Source organism: Colius striatus, chromosome 17 (assembly GCF_028858725.1).
Source record: "Colius striatus isolate bColStr4 chromosome 17, bColStr4.1.hap1, whole genome shotgun sequence".
In the NCBI taxonomy this organism is placed as follows: Eukaryota; Metazoa; Chordata; class Aves; order Coliiformes; family Coliidae; genus Colius; species Colius striatus.
Genome location: NC_084775.1, coordinates 2,660,850 through 2,685,870, shown reverse-complemented (window position 1 = coordinate 2,685,870; position 25,021 = coordinate 2,660,850). Strand labels below are relative to the sequence as shown.

The following is a 25,021-nucleotide window of genomic DNA, read 5'->3' as shown; positions in this document are numbered from 1 at the left end:
GCTCGGCTCAGCGATTGTCCCCGGCGGCGGGCGGGGAGCAGAGCCCGGGGCTGGGGCGGCCTCGCTGCCCCCCTGCGCCCCGCCGGCCAGGCTGCGGGGAAGGGAAGGCGGCTGTTTGCAGGAGGGGCTGCGCGTCCGTTCACGGCGATGGGCAGCGGGGAGAGGCTGCAGCACGGACAGGGGCAGAAGCAAGTGCATCAACACAGACGGGATGCAGCTGGGACGGCGGGGGAGGCGCGGGCTGGGAGGCTGAGCCGGGGCTGCCGGGCGAAAGGGGGAGTTTTGGGGCGCGTCTGCTCAGCGATCACTGAATCTCTCTCAGCTGCGCCCTGGCTTCTTGAGTCTGGGCTCAGCACACCAGCTGCTCAGCTGGAGGTGTTCGGCCTAGACAGGAGGCACAGGAGAGACATCATCAGTCTCTAGAGCTACCTGAAAGGAGGTTGTGGACAGCTGCAGGTCGGTCTCTTCTCCGAAGTCACAAGTGAGAGCAAAGGAGGAAACTGCCTGAGGTTGCAGAAAGGCAGGGTTTAGACTGGAGCTGAGGAAGACATTTTTCCCCGAGAGGGTTGTTGGACACTGTCGCAGGCTGCCCAGGGAGGTGAGAGAGTCCCAGCCCTGGAGATATTGCAAAGCCATGCAGCTGAGGTGCTGAGGGAGCTGGTGCACTGGTGGCTGTGCAGTGTGTGGACAGTGGTTGGCCTGGAGGATCTTAAAGAGCTCTTACAGCCAAACAGATCCTCTCATTCCATCATTCTCAAAGACAAGGCAGAGAGGCAAGAGTTGGCTGCAGCATTTTTTTATTGAAGTACAGGAAAAGATCCACTGGAGAGAGACAGGGAAGGCAGAGACATTCCCTTTGTCTCCACAGCTCTCAGGAGAGGGGTTCCCTCAGGCTTCTGCCCCGTGGCAGCCGTTGCAGAGCCAGGCCAGTGCCCGGTGGGATGCTGGTGGAGGGGCACAGCGGGGCAGGAGGAGAGGAGTGGCCATGGGGAGAGGGGCAGGAGAGGAGGAGGGAGAGCAGGCGAGAGGCCGAGGTGTGTGAGGGTCCTTGGTCTGGGTCTAGCAGGGCCCGCAGGTGTCCCAGAGCTTCTTGCTGTAGCGGGGCACGGCGCAAGGGCTGCAGGCGGGAGCAGCGTAGGCTCTGCCAAAGGTGCAGAGGCCCCCCGAGCCCAGCGTGGCCCCGGCGCCGTAGAGGCCCCCCAGCCCCAGGGAGCCCCCAAAGGCGGGTGCTCCGGAGGAGCCCACCACGGCTTGCTGCGGGAAGGAGCTGAGGATGGGGCCGGGGAAGGTGACGACGACGGGGGGCGGCTGGATGAAGGCCGTGGAGTCGGGGCACTGCCGGGCGCACAGCTCGTTGCAGCTCTCAGCGATGGGCTGGGGCACGGCCACGCTGGCCTTTGGTGGGCACAGCTCGGAGCAAGACATCTTGGCACGGGTTGGGTCGGGCTCTACAAGAGGACAGAGGCTGAGAGAGCAGCAGAGGAGAGCCCCTGAGGCAGAGGGGCCCGGGCTGGAAATGGGCAGCAGCAGGAGAAGCGCTCGCAGCCTTACCCTGTTCCTAGACGAGAAGGCACCAGAGCAGGGCTTGGCAGAGCCTGGCACAGGCAGAGCTCTTATAGCAGCCCCAGCATTGCTCAGCCTGGCCTGGGCCAATCTGCAGAGCCGGCACTCCCTCCCTCCTGCCAGGCAGGACAGTCCAGGGCTGTTTGTCTCCTGCCCCTCCCTGAGGCAGCATCCCCTGGCCACACCAGCTTCTCCCCCTGCCCAGCCTGTGCTGCTGCTGTCTCAGCTAAAGGGCAGCAGCAGCTCTAGGCTGGGGGCAGTGCCCAGGAGCTGAGGGCTATGCTGTTCCCCATCCTTGCTGAGTGTTTGGTCTGTGGCCTGGGAAGACAGCTCTGCCCTGTGCCTGCAGCCAGGCTGTGCAGGGAGGATGAGCCTGCGCCCAGTGCCCAAAGGGCCAACCCAGCCATGGCTGCTTGAGCTTGTGCCTTCAGACAGAGCTCCAGCTGCCCAGCACCCTGGCTGGGTTGGCCCTTTGGGCACTGGGCGTAGGCTCATCCTCCCTGCAGAGCCTGGCGCAGACAGCAGGTTACGAGATTTTTCCCTTTCCCTACAGGAAATCTTGACTTAATGTCATGACCCAGGTCTTAGCTAGAAGATAAGCAGCAGGCTGCTGCCTGACTCCCCTCATGCTCAGAACTACCCATGGCACTGACATGCTGCCTAGGGGAAGTGGCAGCATTTGAAGCTAAAAAAAACCCACTAGAAGGAAAATTCATCCTAGCTGCAAAAGCAGGGAGAAGGGTGTTTCTCTTGGCTCCTGACATTTAATATGCAGAAATAACAAGGCTGAAACAGAGATGCAGATCCCTTGAGGACCCTGAAACCTGTTAAGAGGCCTCCCAAAGGAGCTCCAAGGCTGAGTCCCCTCTCAAGAATTCCTCAGTGTCATGGAGATTCAAACCTCTCCTCATGTTCCTTTGGGCACAGAACACATTTCACATGGGACAGAAAAACTCTTACAATGTGTGCTGGTTTCCTCCCTCTTTGATCCAGGGTTAGATTCACTCAACTGTAACCCTGTGGTTGTACAAGTAACAGCCAAGTCCAATACGTAGAAAGCAAAAGGTGGTTGGATCCTTCAAGCTAGCAGAGTACAGGCCTCCCTACAGCTCAAACGTGGCCTTGAGGAGAGTAGAAAGCTGGTGAAAAATACCCATTCTGCTGAAGCTGCCGAGGGGGCCCCTGTGCACTAGAACTGGAAGAAGGTCCTGACCTGGATAATGACACAGGAAAGAACTGTTGCATTTGCTTCCTTACGACTCTGCAAGGTACAGACAGCCTGCACTGAGTCTTACTAGGCACCTTCCAATCTCAGCACACAGCCTTTACACAGGCATCCCATTTCTCTCTCCACCATAGCCCGTGCTTCAGTGACAAAGTTCATGGCACTAAGCAGGTGGAGAAAGGAATGACCCACCACATAGCAAACCATCTCCATGCCTACAATGAGAAGAGTGCTGAACACGTAAGTGCTGGGAAACCAAGCAGCTAAACAGAAGGTGAAGACAGTCAAACATCAGTAACTACTCACCAGATATCCACCTTCTCAGAGACAGGCTCGTTGCGTATCACCTCAGGGGCCATCCAAGCCACAGTTCCAGCAAAGGACATTTTGGTACTTTTATCACTCAGTTCTTTAGATGTACCAAAATCTGAAATTTTTACTGCATCTGTGTGTGTAACTAAAACACTGGAGGGGGAGGAAAAAACAAAACAAACCACAAACAAATCAGCATTTTGCAATCTGTCTTGTACCACAACAACTGGGAGTAAATCCCTTCTTAATCAACAGCAACAGTTGATGAGGCCACGCTCTTCACAACTGCAGTACAAGAAAACAGATCATCCATTTTCACCAATGAAAGCATTCCCTCTCTTTGGAGTGGTTGTGTTTTGTGCCTCTAACTGCTACAAGTCAAAAAAAATCCATCCTGATAGAATTGCAAATTAACAAGTCACTGGAGATTCACCATATCTGGGGATTTTAGTAGAGCTGAACCTTAAACTGCACTGTAAACCATCTGAAAGTATTATCTTAACACACTGCCACAGTCATGTTAGAGGCTAAAGGAGTGATAAACCTCTAGGGAATAAGAACATAAACATCTCTAGGGAATAAGAACATAAGGAGCCAGATAATTCTAAGTCAGAAAGCAACAGAGAAAGATGTATTCCAGAAAACCAGAGGAATAACAAAAGAACAAATGAGAAAGGAAAATGAAAACAGCAACAGAATATCCCACTTTCAAAAAGGGCCAGACACCATCAAATCATTAAAAATATTTCCTGACAGCTATTTATCATGTAAGACATTGGTAAAATTTCCAGTCCTGTTAAACTGCAGCACAGGAGGGGGTTGGCAATAGGTTTCATTAGTTTCATTCTCATTTGAGCCAACACAGAAAAAAGCAACAGGGCTTTGGACTTGACCTTTAAACTATATCTCCAGAAAAGAAAAGGACAACCACAACTAGGTTGTAAGTAGCTAGAGACTCACTTTGGTGACTTGAGGTCTCGATGGATGATTTTGTGAAGGTGCAGATAATTCATCCCACTTGCAATCCCCGTGGACCAATCCACGAGCAGCCGCGGGGTGACTTTCCGCCCTGCTCTCAGGACTTCGTAGAGCTGCCCCTGTGCACAGTACTCCATGATAATGCAGTAGTACGGGGCTTGAGTGCAAACTCCTCTGTCAAAGAGAACACATAGCTAGTGAGGGTCAGTACAGGAAAAGTCCCAGAGCATCTCTCAAAGGTGGCAACAGAGGGGCACGAGTACCACCTATTTGCCTTGGTGAAGCTCTAACAGCTTTCCTTCCTGCATAAGAAGGGGAATTTTTCCTGCATGCTTTGAACAGGAGGAACCAGGCTTGTGACAGGGGTAGGTTTCCTTCAGCTTCCACACCTGCAGATTTGTAGAGTTCACAGCAGGTATCTTGGGGGAGAAGAGTGTCCACAGCTTTGTTTTCCCAACAACTTGTGAGGGAGAACGGCCACTCATTTTGTTCTATAGAAAGCTTAGTCCCAGGATTTTAAAATACATAAACAAGTGGCTTCTCCCTAGCTAAAAGGCACATTTCTAACAGCCCAAACACTCAGCAAGGATGGGGAACAGCATGGCCCTCAGCTCCTGGGCACTGCCCCCAGCCTAGAGCTGCTGCTGCCCTTTAGCTGAGACAGCAGCAGCACAGGCTGGGCAGGGGGAGAAGCTGGTGTGGCCAGGGGATGCTGCCTCAGGGAGGGGCAGGAGACAAACAGCCCTGGACTGTCCTGCCTGGCAGGAGGGAGGGAGTGCCGGCTCTGCAGATTGGCCCAGGCCAGGCTGAGCAATGCTGGGGCTGCTATAAGAGCTCTGCCTGTGCCAGGCTCTGCCAAGCCCTGCTCTGGTGCCTTCTCGTCTAGGAACAGGGTAAGGCTGCGAGCGCTTCTCCTGCTGCTGCCCATTTCCAGCCCGGGCCCCTCTGCCTCAGGGGCTCTCCTGTGCTGCTCTCTCTCAGCCTCTGTCCTCTTGCAGAGCCCGTGCCAGCCCGTGCCAAGATGTCTTGCTCCGAGCTGTGCCCACCAAAGGCCAGCGTGGCCGTGCCCCAGCCCATCGCTGAGAGCTGCAACGAGCTGTGCGCCCGGCAGTGCCCCGACTCCACGGCCTTCATCCAGCCGCCCCCCGTCGTCGTCACCTTCCCCGGCCCCATCCTCAGCTCCTTCCCGCAGCAAGCCGTGGTGGGCTCCTCCGGAGCACCTGCCTTTGGGGGCTCCCTGGGGCTGGGGGGCCTCTACGGCGCCGGGGCCACGCTGGGCTCGGGGGGCCTCTGCACCTTTGGCAGAGCCTACGCTGCTCCCGCCTGCAGCCCTTGCGCCGTGCCCCGCTACAGCAAGAAGCTCTGGGACACCTGCGGGCCCTGCTAGACCCGGACCAAGGACCCTCACACACCTCGGCCTCTCGCCTGCTCTCCCTCCTCCTCTCCTGCCCCTCTCCCCATGGCCACTCCTCTCCTCCTGCCCCGCTCTGCCCCTGCACCAGCATCCCACCGGGCACTGGCCTGGCTCTGCAACGGCTGCCACGGGGCAAAAGCCTGAGGGAGCCCCTCTCCTGAGAGCTGTGGGGACAAAGGGAATGTCTCTGCCTTCCCTGTCTTTCTCTAGTGGAACTTTTCCTGTCCTGCAATAAAACCAACTGCAGCCAAATCTTGCCTCTCTGCTTTGTCTTTTAGCACCATGGAATGAGAGGATCTTTTTGCCTGGAAAAATCTCTTCAAGATCCTCCAGGCCAACCACTGTCCTCACACTGCACAGCCACCAGTGCACCAGCTCCCTCAGCACCTCAGCTGCATGGCTTTGCAATATCTCCAGGGCTGGGACTCTCTCACCTCCCTGGGCAGCCTGCGACAGTGTCCAACAACCCTCTCGGGGAAAAATGCCTTCCTCAGCTCCAGTCTAAACCCTGCCTTTCTGCAACCTCAGGCAGTTTCCTCCTTTGCTCTCACTTGTGACTTTGGAGAAGAGACCGACCTGCAGCTGTCCACAACCTCCTTTCAGGTAGCTCTAGAGACTGATGATGTCTCTCCTGTGCCTCCTGTCTAGGCCGAACACCTCCAGCTGAGCAGCTGGTGTGCTGAGCCCAGACTCAAGAAGCCAGGGCGCAGCTGAGAGAGATTCAGTGATCGCTGAGCAGACGCGCCCCAAAACTCCCCCTTTCGGCCGGCAGCCCCGGCTCAGCCTCCCAGCCCGCGCCTCCCCCGCCGTCCCAGCTGCATCCCGTCTGTGTAGATGCACTTGCTTCTGCCCCTGTCCGTGCTGCAGCCTCTCCCCGCTGCCCATCGCCGTGAACGGACGCGCAGCCCCTCCTGCAAACAGCCGCCTTCCCTTCCCCGCAGCCTGGCCGGCGGGGCGCAGGGGGGCAGCGAGGCCGCCCCAGCCCCGGGCTCTGCTCCCCGCCCGCCGCCGGGGACAATCGCTGAGCCGAGCGGCAGCCGGGGAGCTGGGGCGCGTTCCGCCTGCGCTGCCCCCATCGCTTCTGCTCGGCCCAGGCCGGCGCCGGGCTGCCCGACATCTGCATGGCAGAGCCCAGAGCCGAGCCCGAGCGGCTGCCGTTCCACGCCGCACAAGCGCCTCGATTTGCCGCCGGCCCGCGGCAAACGGCTCGCGTTCGGGTTGGGTTTGTGCAGAGAGGGGGGACGCGGCAGCTCTCCGGGAGGCTGCTCCTCGGGAAGGAATGGGGGGGTCGGGGCAGGGGCCGGGAGGCTCCACGTCGGGCCGCTGCCCCTGCTCGTGGCGCTGGGCTGTGGGGAGGGCTCCTGCGGCGGCAGCTCCCGGAGCCGGCTGAGGGCCGGGCTGGCGGGAGGGATGCGCTTCTTCTGCGGGAACCTGCGCGTCAGGCTGTGCCCCACGGCGCTGCCGCCCCACGGCTCAGCTGCAGCGCTCGGGGACAAGCGCTGGGGGGCCCACGGGGCCCAGGGCCCCCCTCCCTCACGCCTTCTCTCCACGGGGATGCCGATAAGCAGGCACTTCTTTGTTCTGCAGGGCTGAGAACACGGACCATATCTCCTCCAATTGTGCTGCGGTCTTAGGTCCACTTGTGAAGGTTCTGATACGTGTCAAACAGTAAGAGCTACACTTGCCATCCAAAGCACGCATGGAATGTCCATCGTTGAATTTGCCCTTTCACCTGGTTGCTTCCTAACTTCCTCACAGTCAATGCTGCCCCTTCAGCTGCTGCAGTTCCCAGTACTGCTGAGCTGGTGACATTGATACAAGGAGCTGCACGTTCCTGCACGGCTGCCTCGGACGTTACAGACGTGCTTTTTGTGACACAGGCACACAGCGCTGCTTTCCATGTACAGACGCGGACACAACCCGAGCTGTGCTCACCACTTGGCTGCTGTTAAGAGCAGGGCAGTAGGGCTCAGCCCTTCAGCAGCACGAGGCCTGTTGAATGGCAGCAGCTGTGTGCTCTGAGGCGCTCTCAGCAGCTTCAAAATCCTCCCCAAAGCCCCTTTGGGCAGTGCTCAGAGGCCTTGACACAGCACTGACCCTCTGTTCTGTCCACCACCGTTTCCTTACTCCGTATATACAAAAGACACTGACTCAGCCCTTGCTGTGCTGCAAAACTATTTTATTGATTTGAACTACAACAGCAAACAGATTGCTAAAACTGCTAATAACTATAATAAACCATTGAACAATATTTCAAGAATATTATAACAATATTTTCATACTATTAGAAAAATGAAATGAAAAAGAAATACTTCTAAAACTAATGAGTAGAACTTGAAACGTATTTCTGGTGAATAATCACTCCAGGAATTAAATCGGGCCGAGCTGACGCAAGATCTGAAAGGGAACACAAAGATGGCACAGCTGGAAGACTGAGTTTTGATTTCACTGTCAAGAGAAACTTCCTAATTCCAGACTGACCGCTACAAAACCTGTTTTTCTAAATGCCATGAGATGACCCCTTGGCATTCCATTCTGCAGGAACCTTTGCTCACAGAACATCCCCCTAAATCGCCAATTCTGCCACCTCTTAGGTTCAAACCTGATCCCACAGAAACCTTATTTCCCAAATACTATCACACAGAGAACAGACAGAGACAGGTCAGCTCCTCACATTTGCTGCTTCATAACCGCTGGTTCATCTTTTGCAAACCTTTGCTGTGACAATGAAGAATTACCTGCATTGTAAAGCTTTCAGCTTCTCCAGCTGCTCTTTTGCACAAAGCCCCAGATACTGATTTGGGAACTAAGCACATGAGCCTCCCTCCTCCATCCTCAGCTGAAGGTGACTTCAGATTTTGGAACACAAGGCTGTTTCATGCTCAGTTCTTCTGTCACCACGTCCCAGGCACAAACGTGGAACAAACTCAAGACAACTGGTCATTTCACCCAAAAAGACTGTGCTATAACCTGCCTGTGCCAAGTCCTGCCTGTCACCTACCAACAGCAGGGAACAGGGATCCCTTTCCCCTGGGACAAAGCACATTTCACAAGGCAGTGATTTGGCTGGAATTTGCTCCAACCAGAAGAAAAAGTTTCCCACTTGATTGAAGCTGCTCTGACTGATTTATAGGGGCCTGGGGTTTGGGTGACTGAGGAGTTGCTGCAGATGGGAGCTGAGGGCTTGCTCTTGAGTCATATTTCATTCTACCATGCTCTGAGGTAGGCAGCTAATGCTCAGAACCACAACAGTTCTCTCTCAATTGACTGCAAGGGCTGAAACACACAGCATTTTAGAAGGGCAAGCAAAATGCACCCATCCTTTTGTTGTTGCACTCCTTCTGACTCAAAGGAAAGATGCTCATCGCACACCTGTGGTGTTCACAGACCTGGGGCTGTTCAGCCTGAAGAAGAGGAGGCTGAAGGGAGGAGGCAAGAGCACTCTCTCCAGCTCCCTGACAGCAGGTTGTAGTCAGGTGGGAGTCAGTCTCTGCTCCCAAGTAACCAGTGATAGAACAAGAGGCAACAAGGGCTTGAAGCTGCACCAGGGCAACATTAGTCTGGAGATGAGGAACTATTTCTTCACCAAAAGGGCTGTTAGACACTGACTGTCCCAGGCTGCCCAGGGAGGTGCTCATCTCCTGGCCCTGGAGATACTGCAAAGCTCTGCAGCTGAGGGCCATGGGTTAGTGGTGGCCTTGGCAGTGTGAAGTTAGTGGTTGGACTTGATGCTCTTAAAGGACTTTTCCAACTAAAGCAATTCTGTGAGTCTGTGATTCTATGATATTTACAGCTGCCACGTGGCCTCGCTTTACAGCTTTTTTCTTCATCTCAGGAGAATTGCTTCCTGACTCCATCTCCCAAAAGAAACAAAACCAGTTTGGTAAAATCATTTTGTTCTCTACTTTGCAATCCTTTGGCTGGGGGTAGGGAAAAGGTCTTTTGACACTGACCACTATGAGTATGTCCTTGGGAAGAAAATGCTGCATTAACATCATGTGGGTGATGAGCGTAGGCACACTCCTAATCCCTATGCAAGGACACTGAGGGAAATGATGTGACTTACAGCTGTAACTGGCTTCTTTTTCCATTCAGACAGTTCTTGTGCTGCCATTCTCACCAGTTTTGACAGGGCAATTTCCTTACGGAGGACACGGTAAAAAAGCCCCTGAAAGCAAAAGCGACTTTGTGAGCGTGCAGAAGAGAACCTGCTTGGGAACTAACGAGATCTGCTGAGCTCCACGGGCAAAACCTGCTCTAGCATCACAACTCCCTGTTAAAAACAGCAGTTCCTTAGAAGTCAATTTGGAAAGGTGCAGCAACCAGGAAAAAAAACCCATGAAACCAACTCCTCATCCTTTTTTTCCTTCTGTCAGCCACAACTCTCAGGGGAGCTGAACAGCAGTGTCAGAAGCTCATCAGCCACCCTCCTGTTTCCCACCTAGGGCAGAAAGTTGTCAAACATCTGAAAAAGCTCCAAGTGTTCTCTGCTGAATATTTTCATCGGGACCAGCAGCTCTTTGTTCCTTTTGCAACACAAAAGTGATCACGCACATGGGCAGGATCCAGCACATATGACCCAGGATCACAAGGAGAAGGGAATGTTTCTGTATTTCTTTTCAGAAAGCCCTTCTGCAAACAAACATTTCACAGCACATGCCCAAACTTAACAAATACACGAGAGCAACTTCATTAAAAGGCTTCCTGATCACCTTTCACAGTGTAATTCATAACTACCTTCAAAATACTGATGTTGAGGGTAGAGATGTCATTAAAACCCCAAAAGCACATGTCAGTCCAGCTTTAGCCTGTAAGGGAATTGCAAACCTGGTGTCTGCGGTCCAAGAGATTGAACACGAGAGTCCGGAATTTACTGACGTATTTGTAGTTGGCAGTTTCAAACATGTCAAAGATCTCCTTTTCCAGACTGAGTGCTACTGCCTTCACTTCAGTCTCTGTCATCTTCAAGTCACTGTTGTTCTCGACTCTGTGAAAAACAAAACAGGGGGTGTGCATTTAGGGTAGGCCAGAAGCTGCAGGGAGCATGCAGAAGGAACTTCTCAGAGCTCACCAGGGCTGCTCCTCACGCGGAGAGGCCTTTTCTCATGCGCATTTATTTTGCGTCAGGATTTTAAAATGTTCTTAAATATCAACCTGAAATGCCCATTCTGCTTTGTAACTTGTTGTAAAAATGCAACCCCTCAGGATCTCAACACCTAAACAAAACTCTGCAGGCTAAACCTTTCCTTCTACTTGTAGCTTCCCCTATCAAATAAGTGCTTGGAATTCTCACCTTTCCCAAAGCGTTCTCTGTAGACTTTTTTTGACATATTCTCGAAGCTCAGAGCTGGTCTTTAGCTCCACAGAGGTAGGTGGTGCTTTTTCTTTACTATGTGCAGATGCAGCAGAAACAAAACACATTGAAGGCTTTTTCAGTCTTCCACACAAGCTGGAAGATGCCTGTGGCTCCTTATAAACTGAAGAGCCATGAGGAAGAACTGTCTCTTCCTTCTCTACAGATAGAAGAGCTTTCTTCAATGGTGGCTCTGCTCCAACTCCATTCTCTTGCTCTTCCCCTTGAGCTGTAAAACAGACAAGACAATACAACAGTAGAGGTTTAACATTTGTCTGTGGTCCTTTGTCTCAGCTGTTGACCAAGGAGTTTAAAGGAGTTCCACTTCAGGAAATGGTATTTACAACCCACTCAAGAAAAACGGGGAAAAAAAGACAAAGGAACCAAAAGGCGGCAGCCTCAAAGATTCCTGAGCTGGAAAAAGCTTCAAAAACAGCCCCAAATTCCACACATCAAAAAACAAACCCCAGGCACAAGCAATACAACCAACATTTGATATTAAACACAACAATTCTCCTTGGCTGGCAGCATGAACATCACACTGAGGATGGATGTTGAAGACACACAGAGTGATGCTCTCTCGTCTTGGGAGGCAAGGGCTTGGCAACTTTTCTCCTTCCTTCAAAGTTCAAGTCCCCCTGAGCATTAGCATGTGCTTCCAGCAGAAAGGAGCTCCTAATCCCAGGTTCCTTACAGGGGCTCTCACTGCTGGGAGTTCACCACAGCACTACCTCCTGTACCTTTTCTCTTAGTGCCTTTAGTCCTTTCAAAGCCGTCACAAGATGGATTCTTTTCCATGGTGTCAGTCTTAGATTCACTGAGGCTAACGGCACTGGCTCTCAGCTTCCAGCAACTTCCACGGCACACACACCACTGGCCTCACTCTGAAACGCTGAAGAGAAACACAAGGGTCAACACTGAACATCAAAACTAGTCACAGCCTGATATGAAATGTTCTGATGTCATCTCATGTTACTGTAACAAACACTTCCCTTGAATCTGAAGCCACTCACAGTCCCTTCATACCACCACAGTTGAGTGAATTCCTTCAAAGCACTAAGTCAAATAGACAGCTACAAGTTTTTGGGGCCATCCTTTAGTCAGCTTTTCCCAGTCTCTAAAGAAATTAACACTGAAGTTGCACCTTAAGAGTCATTTCAGTCAGACACTCTGTTGCTGTGAAAGCAGCACACTCCAGAACTTTCACTGGAAGTGTGATGCCTTTTAACATGAAAGCCAGAATAAAAAGGGATTTTGAAGCCTATAACAGCAGATACCTTTACATGGGACAAAGCTGAAGCGGTTTCAGTGCTAAAGGAAATTCCGTTCAGTTCCTCCATTAAATAGAAAATCAGTAACTATAAGGTTTTAATTCAAGAAACTCACTAAAATTGTATTGCCACCAGAAAAAGGAAGTAAGGGAGCAAGGCAAAACACAGGTGAAGTTCACGTCTTCCTTTGTCTTGGAAGGTGAAGAAATGTGAAAAGGTACAGTTCATTGACATCCCTTTCAGACTTCCAGAACAGTAACAAACTGTAAGGAACAAGTCTATTCTGGTGACAGTTTTAAAAGGCATTCCCAAAGAGTCCTTGTGCAGTGAACACGCAGAAACGCTTTTAACCCCATCAGCAGCCCGTGGTTGCACTAAGGCAGATTTCCTGCTTTGTACTAAATTTCATCTCAAAAGACGGCGGCAGCTTTGAAGATTCCAATCCGCAGGGTTTCTTTTGCATTGTGCAGGGGTTCTTCTCTGTTGGGCGAGACGGGAGCGACCAGACACCAATATGATGTGCATCAGCTCCCTTTTATTGCCACATAATCATCACCTATATACCTTTTCCAAATGCTGTAACGTGCTACAGCTCATGGCAATCAGTTAACACTGAGGATCACGTGCTGTGCATAAGGCCTCAAAGCTTCATTTTTGTAACAACTGAGACACCAACCTCATTGTGTTAAAACACCAACCTTATTGTAATTAAAACACCAGCCTTACTGTGCTTAAAACATCACCCCATCTGTTCGGCCTTCAGTTAGTTTTCTCTCACACTAGATGATGGTTGTGCTTACCTCACATTTACTTAACTTTATACTATTGTGAGTGACATATGTTACAATTTGTTAGTCAGGTGCAAGCAATCACACAAAGCTAAACTGAATGCTCTATTCAGTCTTCTAACAGTGCTTACTTTAATGCTCTGTCCCGTCTTCTTGCTTTGACCTTGTTTCTGTTACAATCTGCAGTTTGGCTTCTCCCCTTGCTCAAGCAGCTATCACATGGGCATTCCTTTCTTTCCTTTCTGCTACCGCTAACTCCGTAACATTCATTAGAGCCCAGGCCCCAACACCAGCCCAAGTGGCTACTCACGGATTTGTCAGGTGGGATAATAAAACTTCATAGGTGGAGCTTCAAAATCAGGGAATATTGGTTATCACACAAACCCAGCATAGTGGAGGCTGGAAGGGCCCTGCAGAGCTCCTCCAGCCCAATCCCCTGCCAAAGCAGGTTCCCCTCGCTCAGGGGGCACAGGTGGCTTTGGACACTTCCCGAGAAGGAGCCTCCACACCCTCCCTGGGCAGCCTGGGCCAGGGCTCCCTCACCTCAGCACCAAAGCACTGAGCGGCAAGAAATGGCATTTTAAACACAAAGAACGGCTGAAAACTCAGACATACTATGCAGAAATCACACTGCTTTTTGCGTCAGAGGGTGGTGTCTCATGATTAATACCTACAGGGAGAGAAACCTTCTCGTCTGAAAATCATTTCAACTTGGAGAGGTGGAAAAATCCCCTACTCTTCACACATTGACACGGCAGAACCGTGACACACTTGGTTTTGTTATTACTTAGTACTCCCGTTTTTCCCGTTTGGGCCACTGTTTTTCAGCAGCAGCAGCGTCAATGTCCATCTGATTTGACACGATTCTGCTCCTGCACAACTTCACGCGGGTTAAACTTCAATGCAGCTTTGGAAGTCTTCCAACGTGCGCTTCCCTCTGCAGCCTGAGCCAGGTGGACCTGCTTTAGCAGGGGCTTGGAGATGGTCCTTAGACGTCCCTTGCAACCCCTGCCATGCTCTGATGAGTCTGTGAATTCGGTACGGGGTTTGTTCTCAAGTCAATTATTCAATTGCACTTGAGATATTCCCAGATATGTCACTTGAAGCAGCAAACTGGCTGTCTCGCTTGAAAAGGGCTCAAAAGCCGTCATCAACTGCAGCTTATTCCTCAAATACAGCACGTGAACTGCACTTCTAAACCCCAGAATCCTTGCTGCAAACTGACAATGATTGTAGTTCCCCTAACAGACATTTCTAGATCTCTTCCAGAATTGGGGCACAAAGCCTGAGAAATGCATTTCTTTCTGTTTCCCTCCCCTTTAGATTGCAGGTAAAATAGTGCCGCTTTCCCCAAGTCAGTGACGCACTGCAACTCATTCTGGACCTAAATTCCAGAAGCAATTCAAGCACAGAAGTTCCTGACAGTCACCAGAACATGGATGAAGTTCCACTTCTCTTGTTGAACTCACCGGAAAGAAGATGGCCCAGAGAAGATGAACGTCACACAAGGCAGGTGAGGTTTGATCCCACTGTCCCTGAGGTCGCTCTGCCTCGAAGTGACTGACTGCTCCTGGGGACAGCGGTTGGCACCTCTTGTTGCCATGGCAATAGGACAACAAAGCGGTCTCCGGGTTAGTGATGTCACACAGAAGATGGCCAGCATCAGCTTCATGCTGAGGAATCCCGGGTCTGCACGAGCTCTAACGACTGGCATGGCTCTGCTCTGGCTGAGACAGCTCTGCAGAGGCACAACAGAGAGAAAGTTAGCAGTGACTGAGGAAACCTCATCACGAAGGAAGGAGTCACCCTTCTTTCCAAGCCCCAGGAGGGAATCCAAAGGCAGCAGGATTTGCTCCTCTTGCAAATTCCATCTCAGGACAAAAGCTTCCACAGAGCTTTAGATTTGTACCTACTTGGGAGAGAAATCTCAGTCTCAGACAGAGCAGAGCAGTGCAGCACATAGCTGTCCTGGAAAGCCTGGGATGTCTGTCCCTCCCTTTCTCAGCTCTCCCTCCATGTGGAATCTGACGGCACTGCCCTGGGGCTGGAGCCCTCCCTCCCGTTGTCCTTCACATCTCTCTTGTTCACAGGCTGTCAAAGTTAGAAGCTCTTTTCATTTCCTGACCCAGGTTTTGACTCCTTCCTCCCTCACTTTTAAAAAGACACAAATTCAGAGACAATTCGAGATTTGAAGGCCAAGAGGAAGCCATGTCAAGAGACAAGAAATGGTTTACCTCCAACTTCAACCCAAATTTCTTCTGGCAAAGTTTTACTCATGGTGCCTTCTGTCTGTCTTGTGGAGTCAACCTCCCGAGAGCAGAAACACCACGTCTTGGGTATCCCAAGGCAAAAAACACGGTACATAACAGCAATTCCGTGGCAGAGTGAGGTAACGAAGGCAGGCAGAAGCTCCTGGTAACAGGGTCCCAGGCAGTCTCAACGTGTCTGCTCCTTCCCTTCCCCTTCCCCTTCCCCTTCCCCTTCCCCTTCCCCTTCCCCTTCCCCTTCCCCTTCCCCTTCCCCTTCCCCACTGCTGCTCTCACAAACGGCTTTTCCCCCGTCAAGCAGCCCTGGGCTCGGCGCGGCCTCCCGCTCCCTCAGCTCAGTAGCTGCAACTTTGCAGCACTGGGGAAGCGACAGGAAGCAATCCAGCTGCCAGAAGCCTCCTGCGCCGCTGGAACGGCACTGAGCAGAACCCTTTGGTGACAGCACAGGCCCGGCAGAGCCACTGAATCCATTCCAATGCCTTGCCCGTCCAGTGAAGGCCCCCAGGCTGCACAGCAGGCCCTGAGCCAAGAGCCGTTCGTTCCTCTTACCTTCGATGTGACAGACTTCGGAGTCACGGAGATGAGGCAGCTCCCACACACAAACTTTGGCCCCAGACTCTCTCCTCAAGGATTTAATAAACTGTCCTTGTTTGCCGATGAAACGTGTAACTATTGCCTTGAGGGAAGGAAAAAGAAAGCACGTGTCAGGGAGAGAAGCGGTCACCAAGCAACACTCTTCTCTCTGGCTTGTTTCACCCACTTTCCCAGTTCCCAGAGCTCATCAGGATAGATCCATCTGCATCTCTCTTAGAAATCTAAGACACGATGGGGGAAAACCAGGCTTGGCAACGCTTTCTGTCTCCCTACAATCAAGCCAAGTCCCATCCTCGCCCAGCCTCCCACCCCTGCCGGGCTGGGTTCTTTAAACAGCACTTTGTTTCGTTCCAATGGGACAGACTAAGTGGCAGCTCCTGAGACCACAAAGGCAGCAGGCAAATTCACAGCAGAGACTGCCAGGCTGCCACGCACATCAGGCTACAGAGTCCCTGGGCAGCTGTGCAGGGTGATGAAGAGGTGTCTGGGCAAGCCCTGTCACAGCTCCTGTCCCACGGGCACGTGCCACCACTTCCTGCCAGGGAGCAGATCCCAGAGCAGAAGGGTTGGGCTCCAGTCCCTGTGGACAACCCTGTACAACAACAAGGGAGCTGCCTGAAGAAAGGCTCCTTCCTGAGCCTGTTGCACTGGTCCATGAGGAGGGCTGTTACACCTCGGGCTGGACTCACAGCACCCACCACTCCAGGCAGAGGCTGATGCTGCCGGGAGCTGCCGTCTCACGGGACCAGCTGCCAGCCCTCGGCTCTGCTGAGGAGCACAACGGCCCCAGCAATGCTGTGCAGGGCAGCCACGGCGCATTTACATCCACAAAGCAGGGAAGCAGCTCTGAACACAGTCCTAAAAACACATCTCTCTCCCTCTCTCAGCCCAGAGGCAGCTCTCTAAAGACACAGGCACGGCAGCTCCCCAGAACGGGCTGTGGAGGGCAGCGCAGGAGGCACGAGCAGGCCAGCAACCGCTTACCTTTGGCACCTGTATTTCCCAGACAACGACGGACCGCCTGGGCTTTCTCTTTAGGGCACAGTCCTGGCCAGTCACCGTCTCAAACCTCAACCAAGTGCTCACTTTTGCCCTCAGAACTCTACTTTTGCCCTCAAGCCTCCACCAAACACCCACTTTTGCCCTCAGAACTCCATTTTTTCCCTCAAGACTCCACCAAAACCTCACTTTTACCTCAAAACTCTACCAGAGTTTTCCAACATTTTCCCTCAAGACTCCACCAAAACCCAACTTTTTTCCCTCAAAACCCAACATTCTCCCTCAAAACTCCACCAAAATCCCACCTTTGCCCTCAACACTCCAGTTATTCCCTCAAGATTGCACCAAAACCTCAAAACTCTATCAAAACCCAACTTTTTTCCACCAAAATCTCACTTTTCCCCTCAAAACTCTACCAAAATCAAACACGAGCAGGCCAGCGACCGCTTACCTTTGGCACCTGTATTTCCCAGACAACGACGGACCGCCTGGGCTTTCTCTTTAGGGCACAGTCCTGGCCAGTCACCGTCTCCTTGACAGGACAGCCAGGCTCCAGCAAGTCCGTGCTGCCCACGTCGGAACCTGCAAGAGAGGCACAGCTGCACATGTAGCTGCACAGGAGAGCTCAGCGTGCACCTTGTGCTGCAGCCGCACGCGAGAGCATTGATGTGAACACGTTCTGGAGCCGGCTTACACGGCCGCTCCGGACATTTCTGCAGGAGCGGCGGCCCAGCCCTTACCTGCCGCGGCATCCGCGTCGCTGGCCGCCGCCGGCAGCCCCGCAGCATCCCTGCCGGCAGCCGTGTGCTCCGCGGCCGCCGCCGCCTCCGGCAGCCCCCGCTCAGGGGCAGCGGCGCCGGCCGCCTCCGGAGGGGCATCAGCCGGGGCGGCCGCAGCCGGGCGGAGCCCAGCGGGCACATCCCGGGCGGCACCCGGCAGCGCTGCCTCGCTGCGCACACGGCGCTGCGCCCGACGGGCTGCGGCGCGGCCGGGAGCGGCGGCGGGGAAGGGGCCGCGTGTGGCATGGCCGGCAACGGCCCCGCTCGCGGTCCGGGGCTCTGCCTGCCAGGGCAGACACGGGGTGATGGAAAGAAGCTGGAACAACAAATGCTCCATTTAAACCCAAGATAAAACTATTTGAGTGTTGAGGTGAGGGAGTCCAGTCCCAGGCTGCCCAGGGAGCTGAGAGAGTCCCCAGCCCTGGAGACACTGTGGAGCTGAGGTGCTGAGGGCCATGGGTTAGCGGTGGGCTTGGCAGGGTGAGGGGACGAGTTGGAATAAATGTTCTTAAAGAACGTTTCCAGCTAAAAAGATCCTCTCATTCCATGGTGCTAAAAGACAAAGCAGAGAGGCAAGAGATGGCTGCAGTTGGCTTTATTGCAGTACACGAAAAGATCCAGCGCAGAAAGACAGGGAAGGCAGAGACATTCCCTTTGTCCCCACAGCTCTCAGGAGAGGGGTTCCCTCAGGCTTCTGCCCCGTGGCAGCCGTTGCAGAGCCAGGCCAGTGCCCGGTGGGATGCTGGTGGAGGGGCACAGTGGGGCAGGAGGAGAGGAGTGGCCATGGGGAGAGGGGCAGGAGAGGAGGAGGGAGAGCAGGGGAGAGGCCGAGGTGTGTGAGGGTCCTTGGGCTGGGTCTAGCAGGGCCCGCAGGTGTCCCAGAGCTTCTTGCTGTAGCGGGGCACGGCGCAAGGGCTGCAGGCGGGAGCAGCGTAGGCTCTGCCAAAGGTGCAGAGGCCCCCCGAGCCCAGCGTGGCCCCGGCGCCGTAGAGGCCCCCCAGCCCCAGGGAGCCCCCAAAGGCAGGTGCTCCGGAGGAGCCCACCACGGCTTGCTGCGGGAAGGAGCTGAGGATGGGGCCGGGGAAGGTGACGACGACGGGGGGCGGCTGGATGAAGGCCGTGGAGTCGGGGCACTGCCGGGCGCACAGCTCGTTGCAGCTCTCAGTGATGGGCTGGGGCACGGCCATGCTGGCCTTTGGTGGGCACAGCTCGGAGCAGGACATCTTGGCACGGGCTCTGCAAGAGGACAGAGACTGAGAGAGAGCAGCACAGGGGAGCACCCGAGGCAGAGGGGCCCGGGCTGGAAATGGGCAGCAGCAGGAGAAGCGCTCGCAGCCTTACCCTGTTCCTAGAGGAGAAGGCACCAGAGCAGGGCTTGGCAGAGCCTGGCACAGGCAGAGCTCTTATAGCAGCCCCAGCATTGCTCAGCCTGGCCTGGGCCAATCTGCACAGCCGGCACTCCCTCCCTCCTGCCAGGCAGGACAGTCCAGGGCTGTTTGTCTCCTGCCCCTCCCTGAGGCAGCATCCCCTGGCCACACCAGCTTCTCCCCCTGCCCAGCCTGTGCTGCTGCTGTCTCAGCTAAAGGGCAGCAGCAGCTCTAGGCTGGGGGCAGTGCCCAGGAGCTGAGGGCCATGCTGTTCCCCATCCTTGCTGAGTGTTTGGGCTGTACCCTGTGCCTGCAGCGCCAGGCTCTGCAGGGAGGATGAGCCTGCGCCCAGTGCCCAAAGGGCCAAGCCAGCCAGGGCTCCTTGAGCTTGTGCCTTCAGACAGAGCTCCAGCTGCCCAGCACCCTGAAGGCAGCCTCTGCCCAGCACCACATACTGCAGGGAAGGGCACGAGGGGCTTTGTGCCCCAGACTTGCAGAGGGTCATGGCCAGTAGGCCAGTGCAGGCTGTCTAGCTGGGCTGGCGAGTGATGCATCCATCGTGCTGAGCAGGCGGGGCCCGAGATCAGCGTCTTTCATCTTCCCCGCCGTAAGCTCAGCCCCGTGTCGATATGAGCCCACGGGATGAGGCAAGAGGAATGTGAGGCAGGGCGCTGGCAGGCAGCCCGTGTCAGGCTGCGTGCGCTCTGAGGCAGCGAGATGCTGAACAGGCAGCGGGGCTCATGTGGGCCAGGAGCTGGCAGCTGGCAGCGCCCCAGCAGGGTCGTTGGCGGGGCCGAGGGAGCGGGTCGGGGCCGGCGAGGAAGCGGCGTCAGCAAAACAGCCGCGTGCCCCGCAGGGAGGAGGAAGGGGCTCGGCCGCCAGCAGCCGCGTGCCCCAGCGTGGCAGCTCCTCCCCGCGCTCGCCCAGCCGCCACAAAAGGGCTGCCCTGGGCCAGCGCTGGCATCCGCCGCTGCCGCCTCGCTCCGCTCGGGACAAGGGCGGGTGGGTGCCCGCGGCTGTTGGTTCCCGTGGCGGGGCCGGCGTGGGGCCACTTTGGCCAGGAGAGCTGTGGCAGCTCTGGAACCTGACTAATTTACCTGAGAGGCCCCCATCCGATTAATTTACCTCTCCAGGCCCCTTTCCTCGCACAGCTAGGTACAGATATTCCCCCGTGTATGGTCTGTGCTTTACCCACCCTGCTGATGCAAGCTGAGAAATGGATAGTGGATTGTAGGTGAAGTTAACCAGGTACCACCAGGACTGACATTTCCTTTCAAACTCTATTGCATTATCCCACATTGCCTTTTGAATTTCGGTTGGGAAAGTGCCTTCCTCACCTTCCCTTATGACTGCAGCAGTCATCAGTTGCATCCAAAGTTTGTTCTTGGATACAGCTGAGAGCTAAAGAAACCTTGTTCGAGGCTACCCGGGGTGCATAGTGATCAGCTGATGGTCCTTTTGACTTGTTTCTTCCCACTGAGGTAAAATATTTGGTAAGAGCCATTGGTGCTTCCCACGGCCAATAGACAGGACTGTAGAGGGTGGTTTAACTGGTTAAAATCACTGGTGAATTTGGCACAAATTTGTTTGCAAGTTCTTCAGCATCTTTACTCCTTAAGATTCCCAATCCTGTTCTTAGATGCCAGTCACAGCCCTCTTCAGCCGTGGCAGGGAGGCAAGAGTCCGTTCATGTAACCGTGCAATAGGATCCTGCGTGAGATGTGCCCAGGGATGCTGAGCAGGTGGGTTTGATTGCAGAGCTATTAATCTGCATTGAGAGTTGCACTCCTCTGGTAGAGTGTGTGGACTTAAACGGTACTTGCTGTTGACCCGTTTCCAATCACGTAGGAGCTGATGTTAAAGATATAAGGAATTTGTCTACTAACACAACTGCAATCAGCAAGCCTGTGATACAAAATCCATTTCTTAACTGCTTCTAACATAAACTCACGGTGTTACAAAGTTTTACATTAGTTTGTTGAGATCATATGTTTGTACTACGGGGTTAGGCAGGACACCGGTCTCTCTGCTCTCTGCCCAGTTGCTGCAACAGGAGCACATCCCCTGATCCACCCACTCACGTGGGGTTTGTCCAGGGTTGCTGTGAATCCGAAAGACGAGAAAGTGTGCTTGGGCTTATTTGACCAGCAGGGTTCAAAAGAAGGTGAGATCCGCCGGGTGCTAACGTAGTGTCTTTTTCCTGAACGATCTCTAGCTTCCCAAGCACAGAGGTCTTTTGGAGTGGTCATTACCTTTGATACTCTTTCAGTCTGAGGCATTTTCAGCAGTACAGGTGCTCTGGTGTCAAATCCCTTAGGATATTCTCCTGGTTTGGTCTGGACTTTCAGGGCAATTGCTTTAGCCAGTAGGCAAAAGACTTTCCCTTTCGGACAGCTCTCCCCACTCCATCGCTTATTGAATTGATAGATGGCATCTTTCAGTTGCAAATGCCACCCGGGTTCATGAGTTTTTGGGCAAGCTTAAGGAATCCATTGATGTCTTTGACAAAGCTGTTAGCCTGAGGCTAATAATGAGTGTGGAATAGCCACCAAATTCCTTCCTCTTTCTCCGGGACCAGCAGGCTACCGGATTCCCTTCCATGTGAAAGCAAACTGGGCTTTATCCTGTTCGAGGAGAGGGATCAGAATAAACCACGTCTGTAACGTCCGAGACAGCCATGCAGGAACGTGCAGCTCCTTGTATCAATGTCACTAGCTCAGCAGTACTGGGAACTGCAGCAGCTGAAGGGGCAGCATTGACTGTGAAATGCCCCTGTCCCGCGGGTCTCTTTACTGGCCACACCGATGAATTAGAAGACGAATGAGCCTTCTGAATGATGCTTCTTTGTCCCAGGTCTGTCACAGCCCGTCAGGCCCTGTGAGGGCTGCTGCAGGCAGTGGGCATTGTACCTTCGAGGCGGCTAAAGTGCAGGCGTCTCTAATAGGCTCGATCTCAACGTGCTAAATCCCTTTTCATGTCCTGCTAAACTGCACACAGTTCCATCAGGGAGTTTCCACATTCGACCAGACGGTATGGCAAATCCCAAAAGATGAGTAGGTGCAGCGCCAGCCAACACCTCAGCCCTGGTTCACTTTCGTTCACCTGGTAACCAGAGGGCAATGTTTGCACTAGAGCACTCCTTAACGACACCAGCCATCCCTGTAAATCTCAGCTTACGCCGGCCAGGTGCTGTGCCCAGGGTCTGTGCAGTTTCAGCAGTGATCACTGACATTTCTGGGCCGGTGTCAATGAGAAATTCTACCATCATGTTCGGAGGTCCAATGGGAGTGGCAATGAGGGGTTCGGCAGATGCCTGCGAGAGCCATTGAGTTGCTGATACCCGCCCCCAGGGTGGCTCAGTGCTCTCCCCGGGGATGGGAGGGGTGAGAGGGGTTTTGGCTGCCATTCATTAGGTCAATTAGGCTGTGTTCTGGTGCCGAGGCCACGGTGTCCTTAAGGCTTGGATGGCCCCCAGCGACTTGTTTTCCCCAAGTCGAGTTATTCCCTTTCGATACAGACTGGGTTAACGTGCAGACGTCCTCTGTACAGGCACCGTGCAAAACGATTGTCGAAGCATCCCCAGATCTAAAGCTTTTCACCGTTCCGGTTTAGATCTGAACCTCCTATCAGACCTAAGTGTTTGGGTGTGGACTTGGCGAACTCGCCGGGTATGGTGTGGGACTATTTCGCTGGTTGAATCAATGCAGCTCATCAGATGGCCGTGCCCGTCTACGTCCTGCACAGAGTCACTCCAAGGGGGTGTGTGGGAGTGCTGACATTGGCCACTTTCGGCCTCCCAAGCAGCGGCTTTTATCCGATCTGGAGTATGTGCTAAGAGGGTTTCGAGGCAGTCGGGGAGGCTGTGAATGAGAGGGGTTAGTGAACTGTGGCGGGTCAATAGGCTCCAGCATCGGAGGCTGCCTTAGCTCATTCCTCTGCTGCACAGCTTGGGTACAGGCGGCTTTCTGAACTGCTGCAGCCAGACCTGAAGCTTTAAGCTCTAGTGGTTCCTCTCTTGAGGATCAATAGCACCAGCCCAACGTGCCGGCCGGGCGGTTAGAGAGAGAGCGCCATCGGTGCCAGGGGTCAAGAGGGGCCCCAATAGCCTCGCACTTCTTCATCACGTTACACAATTTGGTCTCGTCCCTCAGCAGAAGCTCACCACACACATTCAACAGCCGACTGTCCTGGCCGCCTGCAATATTCTTCTTGTGTTTGCATGAATTCTGCTGGTGACCACGGGATGCTACACACAGCAGAACGTTCCTCTCCCTTGTCCCCGACAGCGGTTTCAGCTTTAACTAAAGGTCGTAAGCTTCAGAATCGGGTGTCCCTTCGTCAGCAGAGGAGCACTTTTACCTCTTCCTGCTTTAACCTCCCGAACAACCAGACACGGCTTTCACCCGCTTTCTCTTCATCGCTCCAAAACGTTCTGGGCCCGCTCCTTCCCAGCTGGGGAAGGGGCTGCACTCTATTTCTGCAGCAGTTTATCCGTGGCGATCCTGTCCGTGACGCCAGTTTACTGCCGCATGAGAAGAGCACAGAGTGGTGTGGCAGAAAAGAACCCCCCTTGCGAGCTAAGTCTCCTCCCCGAAGTGGGAGGTTTGGTGCAGCCGGGTTGAAATTCGGAGTGATGCACGGGGGAATATGGAAAGTTACCTATTGGTTTGTGTATATATATATATATATGATTGTGTTGTGAGCTGTGTGTGTGAGTGATCGAGACGTGCAATTGCGCACGAGGCGAGTGCGGAGCTTTGATCGGCGGCTCCGTGATCCCGTGAGGGCTGCAGCCGCAGAGAAGCGAAGCGAGAGAACGAAACGACTGTTAAGAAAGTATTTGTGGTTCAAAGGATTTTGAAATGGCAAAGTAGCTGGTGCCATTCACCCCTTGGGTGTCTGTTAGCTGATTGGAAGGCATTTAGGAGCGATTTTCTTAAAGATCAACTTATAGCATACTGTGATCACGTGTGGCTGTTGTATGATTTGGAGAGTGGGGAAAAGTGGCCCTTAAGTGGCCCTTCTCTTGTCTCCGAGAGAAACCGGATGGGCAAAAGGAATTGGAATTGGCTGAACAGGCATGTAAGCAAATGCCATGGAAAGTAAAGAGTGCGGAGGCTCAGGGCAATTGTTCAGCCTGCACATCTACCAAAACCTGTTGTAAACATTTGGCTACGAAAGAAAAGGAAGAGGAGCGTGATAACACGGGTCTAGAATTGGACACAGCCCCATCTGCCCCCACAGCTCCCATTCCAGTATAACCCCTCTTCCGTCATCATCTGATTTTAGACCCGATTCAGAGGCTGACGGTCCAGCGGGGCGATCGGCATCAGAGCTTGGAAATTTGGGTCCTTGCCCAGACTGTAGTGGATTGAGACAAGAGGAGGAATCAGATTCAGATTGGTCGACAGCCATAGCTAGGAGAACGAGACAGCGTGCTCATTTGATAACTCCTCTACGATCACGGCATGAGAGACGATCAGTAGCCCCCTTAAGACAGGGAGCTGGACAACAAGGACCGACGGATGTGACAGGAGCCTTCTCTCCCTCAGATTTAACACTGTGGAAAGAATCGGCCGGTTTCTATAGAGAGGATCCTGGTAAAGTGGGAAGAATAATGGGAATGAGAATTAAAACCCCAAATCCTGATTGGGATGATTACGGCTGATTCTGGATACTCTTATGGATTCCAGTGAAAAACAAACGGTTAGGAGAAGTGCTGGAATGCGGGCAGAAGAAGATGTCTGTACTCGGACAGTAGATGAAGCCACAGACCAGACTTTCCCTACGGGGGTCCGCCAAAGGGACGATCATAGGCAGAGACTGAAGAGGTAGCAAGAGTGGCTCTTCTATGGGGTCCAAAATGCCATGCCTAAAACTCTAAACTGGTCTACATTGTATGATACCAGGCAGGAAAGGAAAGAGTCCCCAAGAGCATTTTTGGAAAGACTGAAGGAAGCGGTTCGTAAATACACGGATTTGCAGCCTGAAGCTGAGCAAACCAAAGCGCAATTAGCCTTGATATCGTTGTTACCATCGCAGGAGGATATCAGAAAGAAACTCCAAAAACTGGGAGGAACAGATCCAGGAAATTTGGACAAATTAGTGGAA

At 53.5% G+C, this 25,021-nt stretch overlaps 3 protein-coding genes and 1 long non-coding RNA gene across 4 annotated transcripts; 1 reads left to right on the top strand and 3 right to left on the bottom strand.

Annotated features, from left to right (window-relative positions):
• Positions 1-798: 798 nt before the first annotated feature.
• LOC133627069 (scale keratin-like) lies at positions 799-1,718 on the bottom strand. Its single transcript, XM_062010165.1, has 2 exons — positions 1,552-1,718; positions 799-1,448 (listed from the first exon to the last, which is right to left on the bottom strand). Exon 2 carries the CDS (start codon positions 1,423-1,425, stop codon positions 1,060-1,062), a length of 366 nt encoding a protein of 121 aa, XP_061866149.1. The 5' UTR covers positions 1,426-1,448; positions 1,552-1,718; the 3' UTR covers positions 799-1,059.
• Positions 1,719-5,099: 3,381 nt separating this feature from the next.
• LOC133627039 (scale keratin-like) lies at positions 5,100-5,728 on the top strand. Its single transcript, XM_062009964.1, has one exon. It carries the CDS (start codon positions 5,100-5,102, stop codon positions 5,463-5,465), a length of 366 nt encoding a protein of 121 aa, XP_061865948.1. The 3' UTR covers positions 5,466-5,728.
• An 8,730-nt stretch (positions 5,729-14,458) lies between these two features.
• On the bottom strand, positions 14,459-16,830 carry LOC133627040 (uncharacterized). The gene is made up of 3 exons (XR_009819908.1): positions 16,750-16,830; positions 15,721-15,847; positions 14,459-14,642 (listed from the first exon to the last, which is right to left on the bottom strand). It is a non-coding gene; the product is annotated as an uncharacterized LOC133627040 (long non-coding RNA).
• Positions 16,831-18,375: 1,545 nt separating this feature from the next.
• LOC133627137 (scale keratin-like) lies at positions 18,376-18,790 on the bottom strand. Its single transcript, XM_062010452.1, has one exon. The coding sequence runs from the start codon at positions 18,764-18,766 to the stop codon at positions 18,401-18,403; it is 366 nt and encodes a 121-aa protein (XP_061866436.1). The 5' UTR covers positions 18,767-18,790; the 3' UTR covers positions 18,376-18,400.
• Positions 18,791-25,021: the final 6,231 nt, after the last annotated feature.

Bases quoted from the DNA above. Each gene is read 5' to 3' on its own strand.
- LOC133627069 (XM_062010165.1), bottom strand. From the start codon at position 1,425: ATGTCTTGCTCCGAGCTGTGCCCACCAAAGGCCAGCGTGGCCGTGCCC.
- LOC133627039 (XM_062009964.1), top strand. From the start codon at position 5,100: ATGTCTTGCTCCGAGCTGTGCCCACCAAAGGCCAGCGTGGCCGTGCCC.
- LOC133627137 (XM_062010452.1), bottom strand. From the start codon at position 18,766: ATGTCCTGCTCCGAGCTGTGCCCACCAAAGGCCAGCATGGCCGTGCCC.